Below are 12,681 nucleotides of genomic sequence, written 5' to 3' on the forward strand. Positions count from 1 at the left end.
TTAAACATAAATTATAGATTAGATTTAAAACACATTTTAGACTTTAGATTTACAATCAAAATAAAATTCTAATATAATATTTAAATCTTTTTAATTTAAAATTTAAAATTTATTAATAAATTATTGATGCCCTCATTGAATGACATGTGTCTCAAATCAGGTTTCTTTTATTATAGTAGATAGATTTTAGTATTTTCTCTATTTGGTGTTAGTTCTATATATATTTATTTATTACCGATAGCTTTTTTATTATAAATAAATGAAATGACTAAAAAGTACATAATGACGTAGTTTTGAATCCTTTTCAATATGTGTATGTAACTGTAACTATGTATTAGTTATGTTTTTTTTTTCAATATAGAACAGTTATTAAATAAAGAGAAAAAGAACCAAAGTTGTTATATACTTGTCTTGTTTATCACGTTAAATGAATAAACAAACGTCTTATTTATATAATTATTATTTGGTTCAGTGTATTAATATCACAAAAGGTTTATGCTCAATGTTCTATATAAAATTTTGATTAATTGATATAAGTTCTAAAAACAAGGTAATTAGACTATCCGCATTAGTGAAAGGCTATCCTTTCTACAGACAGCCTAATCAGCATGCCACATCAGCTTTTCACTTATTCTTTCCACAAACACTTTTTACTCACAACAATAACATATATATCCTTCCCACAAACAACCTTATTATAATTATTTTATTAAATTAAAGAAAGAAAGGACCCACCATTCCCCATTCTTCACCATTCTTCCCCAAGAATCCTTAAGAATGAACACCCTTCATGTCATCCTCTATAACACCCACTAATCCATCCCTCTCACAAATGTCCTCCACATAAGCCAAGAATCACCTACAAACATCCTTGATGTGAATAGTCTTATGTAATTTCTCTATTGTTTTGATAATTTACAAATTAAAGGACTTCCATCACCAAATTGCTTAAAATATTCTAATTGCTTGTGATTTCAATTTACTTTATTTACTTTGCTAGTTGTAATTCCATGAAACACCTTTTTCAAAACAAAACTTCATGTACTCCCCCAAATCTCGATTAGACCAGCCGGTCGTAGTGGGGGATTTTTAGGCGTTTATCCCCTAAAAAATGGATCACAACGCCCATCTTCCGCTCTTGGGGGCCTTTTAAAAAAAAAAAAAAGCTTTTGGCGTGCTTTTTTCTACGTCTTGCTTTAATGGTTTTGGCCAATCACTTATGATCTTTTTGTTTGTCTAATAACATTTTTTGATGATTTTTTTTTATTTAATTTTAGTACACCCTTTTTAACATAATACCCCACAATGCTCACATCCCTACTACACCCATTTTATAAAAACACCTCATAATGCCCCATTGCTGACTAAAATAGCACATGGCACAAAACGTCAAGGGTGGGGCATTATTTGTGTCTTTCCACTACACAATCTTAGTAAGAGTCGGCGTTTCAAAGTCTTAAAAATCAAAGCTTTGGTTTTGGAATAAAAGTACATAAACATAATTTTTGCATCTGTTTATAAGTTATACTAGGTTATAACCCCGTGTATTACACGGGTTGAATAAATAAATTTTATATACTAAATAATAAAACAATATATATTTAAAAACCTCATTTATTGCGCGGGTTAAATAAATATAATTTTATATATTAAATAATAAAAAGTTATATTTATCAGAACCATATTGTACGAATTAAATAAATGTAGTTTTATATACCAAATAAAAAAGTTATATCTTTAAAACCACGTGTATTACACGGGTTGAATAAATGTAATATTGTTTACCAAATAATAAAAAAAATACATCTTTATAAATATGTGCATTATACGGTTTGAATAAGTTTAATTTTCTGTACTAAATAATAAAAAAATATATATATCCTTAAAAAACCCGTGTATTGTATGAATTCAATAAATCTAATTTTGTATATCAAATAATAAAAAGTTATATCTTAAAAAACCTCATGTATTACATGGGTCGAGTAAATGTAATTTTGTATAGTGAAAATAAAAATATTTAATATATTAATACAAAGTTTGGTTTTCGTGATAAAAATATATTATTCTGTTGTTGCAAAATTTATTAACGAAGTCTCAATAAATTTAACTATTTATTTAAAACTCCGTAAATATATAAATGATAAATAATATTATTTATTTTTATTTTAAGTTTCGTAAAATCTATTTGATACCAAACTAAACAAAACCTTCAAATACAATTAATTCAAATAAATAATATTATAAATGAGAAGGAGATTAAACTAAATAATAATTATCTATAAGATATTAAACTAATAATATTTAGTAGAAGGGTTATCTATAATATAAGATATTAAACTAAATAATATTAAACTAAAATAATAATTATCTATAAGAGATTAAACTAAAATAATAATTATCTATAAGAGATGACCTAATATCATGACAAGTGTCCCAAAAATGTTTCTTTTATTATATAGTAAGATAAGATAAGATTAATTATTTCTTAGTTTTCATTTAATAGTTTGAGGTTTAAGATTTTAACTTCTAATTTACCTAACTTTATTAGTTTGAGGTTTAAGATTTTAACTTCTAATTCACCTAACTTTATAAAATCAAATTTAATATTATGAATTTAAGATTTGATTATTTATTAAGAAAATGATAAGGTTGATTCATTTATAGCACTAAAGTGTTAAATCCAAAAATCAAGTTAAATTCTAACGACATAAAAGGTTTAACAACACATTAACAGGTACAAACATAAATAAAAACAATCAATACATCAATTTTAAATTTCGAATAAAAAATTAATAGTTAAACAATCTTTGTTACAAAATCTTATATTTTTTTATATGGAAGAGATCAGGACTGGAACTATACAAATTGGTAACATATTGCATAGTACTGATACCAAAAATTTAACTAAAACCAAAACCGAAATACCGGATCGTATATGTTCGGTCGCTATCGATATGGTACAATACAACTAAAAGTCTCGTACAGCAAAATACCCGATACTAAAATTGTGCTAAATTCAAAATTGAACATTGTTTAAAGGATATTGCCTTAGTAATAAGGAGGTAGAAATCTATCTTCTTATAATGATCAAATCCCAACACCACCTAATTTACTGAGTTGCGTTAGTTAGGGATGGCATAACATGTTACACACAACACGCTTGGACACAATTACTTGAGATACTAGATATAAACACAACACGATAACTAATCGTGTCATGTTTTCCAGACATGAACACGAACATGTTTGAATATGGATTACACGAAACGACAGGTAAAGGGACACGATAAACATCACATATTATTAATTACCCGTCATGACGTTTTGATCTTGTTGCTAGTTGAAATTATTATGAACAAGTATCCAATCAAAGCAACAGGGTTGTCGTCGATTGGTGTAAATGGGTCCCGAAAAAATGCAACATTTTTGCGTGGCGTGCGGAGTTGAATCGGCTTCCCACGGTTGAGGCGCTAGAAAAAAGAGGTATGGTGGTGATTAATGATGGCTGCAATTTTTGTAATGAAAGTTTGGATTCTGTCATGCATATTTTCACTGCGTGTCCGTTAGCGATGGGAGTTTGGGAAAGGGTCAGTTTTTGGTGTTACATTCCCAAGTTCTTCGTCTTTTCTTTCAGAGATCTTATCGAGATTCATAAAGTGGGGAATAGAAGCTCGGCGGAGCGAAAGGCTCTTCACGGTATTGTTATTACGACATGTTGGACTTTATGGAAGGCTAGGAACGAGCTGAGATTTAATGGCGTTAGAAGGAGCGTGGATGATGTTTTTAGCGAGATTTTGATAGTTAGTTTCTTTTGGTTCAAGTTTAGAGCCAAGAATGGTAATTTTGATTGGGGGGATTGGTGTAAGTTTGTAAATATGTAATTTGTTTGTGCTTGGCCGTCCCGGTCTTCGGGCTCGGTGTTGTTTTAATGAAGTTAACCTTTCAAAAAAAAATAATAAAAAAAAAAATAAAGGATAAAGCATATACGTACATACCGTTCTTTTAACAATTTGTTTCTTCTTCCCTAAGATATTTTGCGAATCGCTCATGAACCTTAAGCCTCAAGGTTGATTTTGAAAACTAAAGACGAAAATGACTACCCGATTAGATTAGATGAAGACTGAAGCCTCAAATGTGGTCATAATTCAGATGTGTGGACTAGATTTTTTTTTTTTTTTAGACAACAAGGGTAAAGGTGCAAAGGTCGTATTAGCATAAGGCTAGTACATTTTTTTTTCAAATCAACAAATATAAACAAGTTTAAGCTGGTCATTAAGAGGTTAACTCAAATCAAACAATATAAAGTTTAAACAGGTCATTAATAGTGACCAAACTCATTGAACATCTTTTCATTTCCTCAAAAGTTTTAACCATCTTTAAATTACATTGCATAAAAAACTAAAGCAAATTACACTTCTCCATTATAATACACACTTTATCATTCCAAAAACATAAATTTTAGACACTCATAAGTCATAATATACATCATGCTTATTTCATCATTACTATTATTATATTATCAACCAAACATCATCTCTCAATTATCCTTAAAACAACTCAACCATCAACCTTGGTTGCTCTAACATCTTCACCAGACCCATCTCCCCCAACAATATCAACAACCTTAGCCTGCTTCTTCTCCTGAGCCACCTTCGCCACTTTAATCCTCAACACACCATCTTCAAGAACCGCATTTATCTTATCCACGTCAGCATTCACCGGCAACCTAAACTGCCTCCAAAACTTTCCACTCGTCCTCTCCGCCCTGTGCCACTTATCCCCGTCGTTTTCGGCGTCCGGTTTTCGCTCTCCGCTCACTCTCAACACCCGGTTCTCCTCCACCTCGATCTTTATGTCCCCTTGCTTCATCCCGGGCACATCCAGGGTGATCACGTGATGGGTTGTGGTCTCCTTCCAGTCGGCACGTGCCAGGTTGATTGTTTCTAAATTTTTGGGGAGATTGAGTGGGGTTTGTTCTAAAATCTTGAATGGGTCTTCTGATGGATGCATGAGTTCCCATAGAGGTGTTCTGTATGGGATTAGAGCGTTGGTTTTTGTGATCATGAATGCTAGTGTTGTTGTTGTTAAGAACATGAACAAGAATGTGATTGTTTTTGTCTTTGAGATTGCCATTTTTGGTGGTTGGTTTAAAGATGTATAAGAGAATATGTGTGTGTTAGTGATGGTGTAACTGTGTGAATTCAATTCTGTGTGTTGAATTTGATGAGGGTGTTGTTGGGTTTATATAGTATGTGGGAGTTGAGGTTGGAAGGGGGTTTCTGGAGCATTCTACGGGAGAGAAGGGTCGGTGAGTTTCCAGATATTGCGTAATTACAAGAAGAGAAGACTGATCTGGAAGGTTCGAGGCTAGCAACAAGTTATGACACTTCTTTGTAATTTTTTTCTAAAACATCACTGTAAAAATGTTACTATAATAAATTAAGGCTGCACATCCAACGCGTCTATTTTGCATTTACACACTTTAGAATTTATGGACGTCTGTATAGGTTTATACATGGTGTATAAGGTTGCATAAAAATTGAGGCAATGGCCATATATATACGAATTAGACAAAAAAAAAATACACTTAACAAAATGCTACAATTTAAGTAATGTGTTTAGTGACAGCAACAGATTCCTAATTAATGAAGAAAGGTCTAGTGGCAAAAAAAGCTGCTTCTACGAGGTTGTCAAGTGTTTTCGCTCGACGATTCCATTCTTGGGTGGTTGGTTTGGCCTTTGTTCCTGTAACTCGAATCCTAGTCCGGTATATCTCATTTTAATTTTTGACCATTGTGAACCTTACGCCTTTTTTTACTCTTTAATCGAGATTCTCGGCATTGAAAAATCTTCGTAAACTAAATCACACGTGTATATGTTGATATTTAAGAGATATACAATCAAGAAAATCAAGGGCAATGGTGATATATATGCGGATTAGACACAAAAAAAAGCACTCAACAAATGGCTACAATTTAAGAAATGTGTTTAGTGACGGCATCAGATTCCTAATTGATGGAGAAAGGTCTGGTGGCAAGAAAAGCTGCTTCTAGGAGGTTATCAAGTGTTTTCGCTCGACGATTCCATTCTTGGGTGGTTGGTTTGGCCCTTGTTCCTGTAACTCGAATCCTAGCCCGATATATCCCATTTTAATTTACACCATTGTGAACCTTACGCCTTTTTTACTCTCTGATGGAGGTTCTCGGCATTGAAAAATCTTCGTAAACTAAATCATACGTGTACATATTGAAATTTAAGATATATACAGTCAAGAAAATCAAGGGCAATGGTGATATATATGCGGATTAGACAAAAAAAACAACCAACAAAGGGCTACAATTTAAGGATTGTGTTTAGTGACGGCATCAGATTCATAATTGATGGAGAAAGGTCTGTTGGCAAGAAAAGCTGCTTCCAGGAGGTTGTCAAGTGTTTTCGCTCGACGATTCCATTCTTGGGTAGTTGGTTTGGCCCTTGTTCCAGTAACTCGAATCCTAACACGGTATATCCCATTTTAATTTTACACCATTGTGAACCTTACGCCCTTTTTACTCTCTGGTCGAGGTTCTCGGCATTGAAAAATCTTCGTAAACTAAATCACACGTGTATATGTTGACATTTAAGAGATATACAGTCAAGAAAATCAAGGGCAATGGTGATATATATGCGGATTAGACACAAAAAAAAAACACTCAACAAATGGCTACAATTTAAGAAATGTGTTTAGTGACGGCATCAGATTCCTAATTGATGGAGAAAGGTCTGGTGGCAAGAAAAGCTGCTTCTAGGAGGTTATCAAGTGTTTTCGCTCGACGATTCCATTCTTGGGTGGTTGGTTTGGCCCTTGTACCCGTAACTCGAATCCTAACCCGATATATCCCATTTTAATTTTACACCATTGTGAACCTTACGCCTTTTTACTCTCAGATCGAGGTTCTCAGCAATGAAAAATCTTCGTAAACTAAATCACACGTGTATATGTTGACATTTAAGAGATATACATTCAAGAAAATCAAGGGCAGTGGTGATATATATGCGGATTAGACACAAAAGAAAAACACTTAACAAATGGCTACAATTTATGGAATGTGTTTACTGACGGCATCAGATTCCTAATTGATGGAAAAAGGTTTGGTGGCAAGAAAAACTGCATCTAGGAGGTTGTCAAGTGTTTTCGCTCGACGATTCCATTCTCGGGTGGTTGGTTTGGCCCTTGTTCCTGTAACTCGAATCGTAGCCCGGTATATCCCATTTTAATTTTACACCATTGTGAACCTTACGCCTTTTTTATTCTCTGATCGAGGTTCTCGGCATTGAAAAATATTCGTAAACTAAATCACACGTGTATATGTTGACATTTAAGAGATATACAGTCAAGAAAATCAAGGGCAATGGTGATATATATGCGGATTAGACACCAAAAAGAAAACATTCAACAAATTGCTACAATTTAAGGAATGTGTTTGTTACGGCATCAGATTGCTAATTGATGGAGAAAGGTCTTGTGGCAAGAAAGGCTGCTTCTAGAAGGTTGTCAAGTGTTTTCGCTCGACGATTCCATTCTTGGGTGGTTGGTTTGGCCCTTGTTCCTGTAACTCGAATCTAGCTCGATATATCCCATTTTAATTTTACACCGTTGGGAACCTTACGCCTTTTTTACTCTCTGACCGATGTTCTCGGCATTGAAAAATCTTCGTAAACTAAATCACACGTGTATATGTTGACATTTAAGAGATATACAGTCAAGAAACTCAAGGACAATGGTAATATATATGCGGATTAGACACAAAAAAAAAAAAAAAAAAAAAAAACTCAACAAATGGCTACAATTTAAGGAATGTGTTTAGTGACGCCATCAGATTCCTAATTGATGGAGAAAGGTCTGGGGCAAGAAAAGCTGCTTCTAGGAGGTTGTCAAGTGTTTTCGCTCGACGATAACATTCTTGGGTGGTTTGTTTATCCCTTGTTCCTGTAACTCGAATTCTAGGCCGGTATATCCCATTTTAATTTTACACCATTATGAACCTTACGCCTTTTTTACTCTCTGATCGAGGTTCTCGGCAATGAAAAATCTTCGTAAACTAAGTCACATGTGTATATGTTGACATTTAAGAGATATACATTTAAGAAAATCAAGGGCAATGGTGATATATATGCGGATTAGACAAAAAAAAACACTCAACAAATGGCTACAATTTAAGGAATGTGTTTAGTGACGACATCAGATTCCTAATTGATGGAGAAAGGTCTGGTGGCAAGAAAAGCTGCTTCTTGGAGGTTGTCAAGTGTTTTCCTTCGACGATTCCATTCTTGGGTGGTTGGTTTGACCCTTGTTCCTGTAACTCGAATCCTAGCCCGGTATATCGCATTTTAATTTTACACCACTATGAACCATACGCCTTTTTTTTTACTCTCTGATCGAGGTTCTCGGTATTGAAAAATTTTCGTAAACTAAATCACACGTGTATATGTTGACATTTAAGAGATATATAGTCAAGAAAATCAAGGGCAATGGTGATATATATGCGGATTAGACACAAAAAAAAAAAACACTCAACAAATGGCTACAATTTAAGGGCATGTTTGGGTAAGCTTTTTGAAACAACTTATTGACTTATTGGCTTTTTGAAAAGTCATAAGCTCTAAAATGATGTTTGGCAAAGAGGGTGTATGTGAGGGGAAAAAGCCAATAAGTCAATAAGTCACAAAATCTTGACTTTTCCAAGAAGCCAATAAGTGAATAAGTTGTTTCTAAAAGCCTACCCAAACATGCCCTAAGTAATGTGTTTAGTGACGACATCAGATTCTTAATTGATGGATATGGGTTTGGTGGAAAGAAAAACTGCTTCTAGGAGGTTCTTAAGTGTTTTCGCTCGACGATTTCATTTTTGGGTGGTTGGTTTGGCCCTTGTTCCTGTAACTCGATTTCTAGCCCGGTATATCCCATTTTAATTTTACACCATTGTGAATCTTACGCCTTTTTTACTCTCTGATCGAGATTCTTGGCATTGAAAAATCTTCGTAAACTAAATCACACGTGTATATGTTGACATTTAAGAGATATACAGTCAAGAAAATCAAGGGCAATGGTGATATATATGCGGATTAGACAACAAAAAAAACACTCAACAAATGGCTACAATTTAAGGATTGTGTTTAGTGACGGCATCAGATTCCTAATTGATGGAGAAAGGTCTGGTGGCAAGAAAAGCTGCTTCTAGGAGGTTGTCAAGTGTTTTCGCTCGACGACTCGATTCTTGGGCGGTTGGTTTGGCCCTTGTTCCTGTAACTCGAATCCAAGCACGGTATATCCCATTTTAATTTTACACCATTGTGAACCTTACGGCTTTTTTACTTTCTGATCGAGGTTCTCGGCATTGAGAAATCTTCGTAAACTAAATCACACGTGTACATGTTGACATTTAAGAGATATACAGTCAAGAAAATTAAGGGTAATGGTGATATATATGCGGATTAGACACCAAAAAAAACACTCAACAAATAGCTACAATTTAAGGAATGTGTTTAGGCACGACATCATATTCCTAATTCATGGAGAAAGGTCTGGTGGCAAGAAAAGCTGTATCTAGGAGGTTGTCAAGTGTTTTCGCTCGACGATTCCATTCTTGGGTGGTTGGTTTGGCCCTTGTTCCTGTAACTCGAATCCTAACATGGTATATCCCATTTTAATTTTACACCATTGTGAACCTTACACCTTTTTTACTCTCTAATCGAGGTTTTCGGCAATGAAAAATCTTCATAAACTAAATCACATGTCTATATGTTGACATTTAAGAGATATACAGTCAAGAAAATCAAGGCCAATGGTGATATATATGCGGATTAGACACCAAAAAAACACTCAACAAATAGCTACAATTTAAGGAATGTGTTTAGTCACGACATCAGATTCCTAATTGGTGGAGAAAGGTCTGATGGCAAGAAAAGCTGCTTCTAGGAGGTTGTCAAGTGTTTTCGCTCGACGATTCCATTCTTGGGTGGTTGGTTTGGCCCTTATTCCTGTAACTCGAATCCTAGCCTGGTATATCCCATTTTAATTTTACACCATTGTGAACCTTACGCCTTTTTTACTCTCTGATCGAAGTTCTCGGCATTGAAAAATCTTCGTAAACTAAATCACACGTGTATATGTTGACATTTAAGAGATATACAGTCAACAAGGGCAATGGTGATATATATGCGGATTAGAGACAAAAAAAAAACACTCAACAAATGGCTACAATTTTAGGAATGTGTTTAGTGACGGCATCAGATTCCTAACTGATGGACTGGTTTGACCCTTGTTCCTGCAACTCGAATCCTAGCCCGGTATATCTCATTTTAATTTTACACCATTGTGAACCTTATGTACCCCCTAGTTATTTAGCTAACTTTATGTAATGTCTCTCTATGTTTGCAATGCTATGATGGTTTTTAAGATTGATGGTTGTTTTAAAACACACTCATGGTGGTAATGGATGAAAAAGGGAACGAGAAAAATGAAACCATGCAAGAAGAACAGAGCAACCCGACAAAAATCTCCATCACAGAAGGCTCAACACGGGCCGTGCCCAACCAACACGACCCCGTGCTGAGCCCCCTGCAGAAAATCACCCAGTTCAGGTAACTGGACACGGGCCGTGTTCGGCGGACACGCCCCCGTGTCCAGGCTTCTGTTTCAATTCTCTAATTTTTGTTACTGGCACTTGACCACGGGGCCGTGCCCGGTCAACACGGGGCCGTGTCCAGGATGCCAGTAACATAAATCTTTGCTTTTTTTACCCACTTTTACACATTCTAATCAACCAAAAACATTATTTTTGGACACATTGAGGACAATGTGTAATTTAAGTGTGGGGGGGATGCTAAAACCTTGAAATTTTGCAAAATCCTAAACACAAGCCTTACACAAAACTCTATTGGAACCGCTAAACACCCCAAATTTTTTCAAAAACTTTTTTTTTTCAATTTTTTTTTATTATTTACTTGTCTTAGTTTAAGTTGGGAATAACAAGTTCTAAAAAGGTTATATTTTTACAAGTTTACAACCGATAGCGTCGTGATAAAAAAAGAACCAACATAAGAAAATTATGAAACGGCATGACAAGCTTAGTTAAAAATTCGATTATATATACTTGGTCACATAAAAACCCATTCCCACAAAAGTAAGTTTTGAGCCTTTATTGAGCATAAAAATATACATATTTAGACTAAATGCTCATTTTTCGTTTCTTGTGTGAATAGCCGCTTTGTTCTTACAAATCTAGAACTTGTCACGACGATACATTCCCGGTCCTTACCAACTTAAACCCAAGTAAGTAAATGATGGAGGCATTAGGACTAACCATTTTTCTTTCAAAACCATTATTTTTCAATTTTTTTTTATCACCTACCCAAAATCCCCCTAGATAGCCCCTTTGAGCCTAAACCTTTCATTTCATTACCCCAAAACCCTTTTTACCCACCAAAAAACCTTTTTATTTTTTCACCCTTTATTTTAGTAACAAGCTCGCTTTTTCGAAAACTCACCTTTTTATGTGACGATAAAAAAAAAATGATGATCAAGTCAAAAACAAACAAAATCTATAAAAAAGCTTGTTTGGAGAAATACTTCAAAATAAAAAGTCACTAAAAACAAGGTATTTTACGAAAACCGACGCTTTTTACGATTTTCGCCCTTTTTACTAACCACTAACCCAACCACCCACCTTTAACCCAAGCCTAACCCTTCACCCCAAAAGTCCTCTTGATATTTACAAAGGTAAAAAGTTAAAAAGGAGGAGGATTGATTGCTTGGCAAGCCTATGGAAGGCGTAAGTTCCATGCCGCTCTCGAGTGATTCACTAAAAATATACACCTTCGGCCGAGTGTTGAGTGATCTCCCGTGAGGTATGTGAACTTGTATATAAATGGAATTTTAATAAGGCATGCTATGACCAAATAAGTAATTTATCTTATGAAAAGTTCAAAATAAATCATAACGAATAGGATTGTAAATAAATAAAAATAAAACCTATAAAAACCTTGGATTCCCGACACTCTAGGACAAGCTAAAAAACTTCTCTTCTACCTATTCCATTTGGGAGTGTAAGCCACATTTAAAGATTTTTGCTTGAGGACAAGCAAAAGTTCAAGTGTGGGGGTATTTGATGTGTGTAAAATGCAACATATAAATCACATCAATTAAGGCATAAAACTAACCCTTTTTAAGTACTAATGTTGGAAAAAGAGTGTTTTTGTCTTCCTTTTGTATTTTCAGGATGAAATGAGCTCAAAATCACAAAAGAAGCAAAAAGACAACTAATTCTACCATAAATACAAGAAAAGGAACAAAAGTAGACTGCCCGGACCCTCAACGGCACCTCCCAAAGCAAAGGAGAAGAAACAGAGTCTGAACACGCCCCGTGTCCAGCGAACACGGGGGCGTGCCCAGGAAGTAGCAGAAAAGACAAACCAGTAGAAGCTTCCATTGCCCACCACGGGGCCGTGTCCAGCGGGCACGGGGGCGTGGTGAAAGTACAGCAGGCGCATTAATTGTAATTCGCAATTACAATTAATGAAGAGAGAGAATGTCAGACGGGCACGGGGCCGTGTCCAGCGGACACGGGGCCGTGTCCAGCCTTCTGTTCAGCCTATAAATAGAGGAGCTTGGCTTCATTCTCTCTCATCCCTTGGCACACC

The 12,681-nt window shown here is 35.0% G+C and overlaps 1 protein-coding gene across 1 annotated transcript; it reads right to left on the minus strand.

The window, feature by feature from the left end:
- Positions 1–4,352: 4,352 nt before the first annotated feature.
- Positions 4,353–5,222, minus strand: LOC110864674 (22.0 kDa class IV heat shock protein). The gene has a single exon (XM_022113785.2). The coding sequence runs from the start codon at positions 5,131–5,133 to the stop codon at positions 4,558–4,560; it is 576 nt and encodes a 191-aa protein (XP_021969477.1). The 5' UTR covers positions 5,134–5,222; the 3' UTR covers positions 4,353–4,557.
- Between the last annotated feature and the right edge of the window lie 7,459 nt (positions 5,223–12,681).

Source organism: Helianthus annuus, chromosome 6, assembly GCF_002127325.2.
Source record: "Helianthus annuus cultivar XRQ/B chromosome 6, HanXRQr2.0-SUNRISE, whole genome shotgun sequence".
Taxonomy (NCBI): domain Eukaryota; kingdom Viridiplantae; phylum Streptophyta; class Magnoliopsida; order Asterales; family Asteraceae; genus Helianthus; species Helianthus annuus.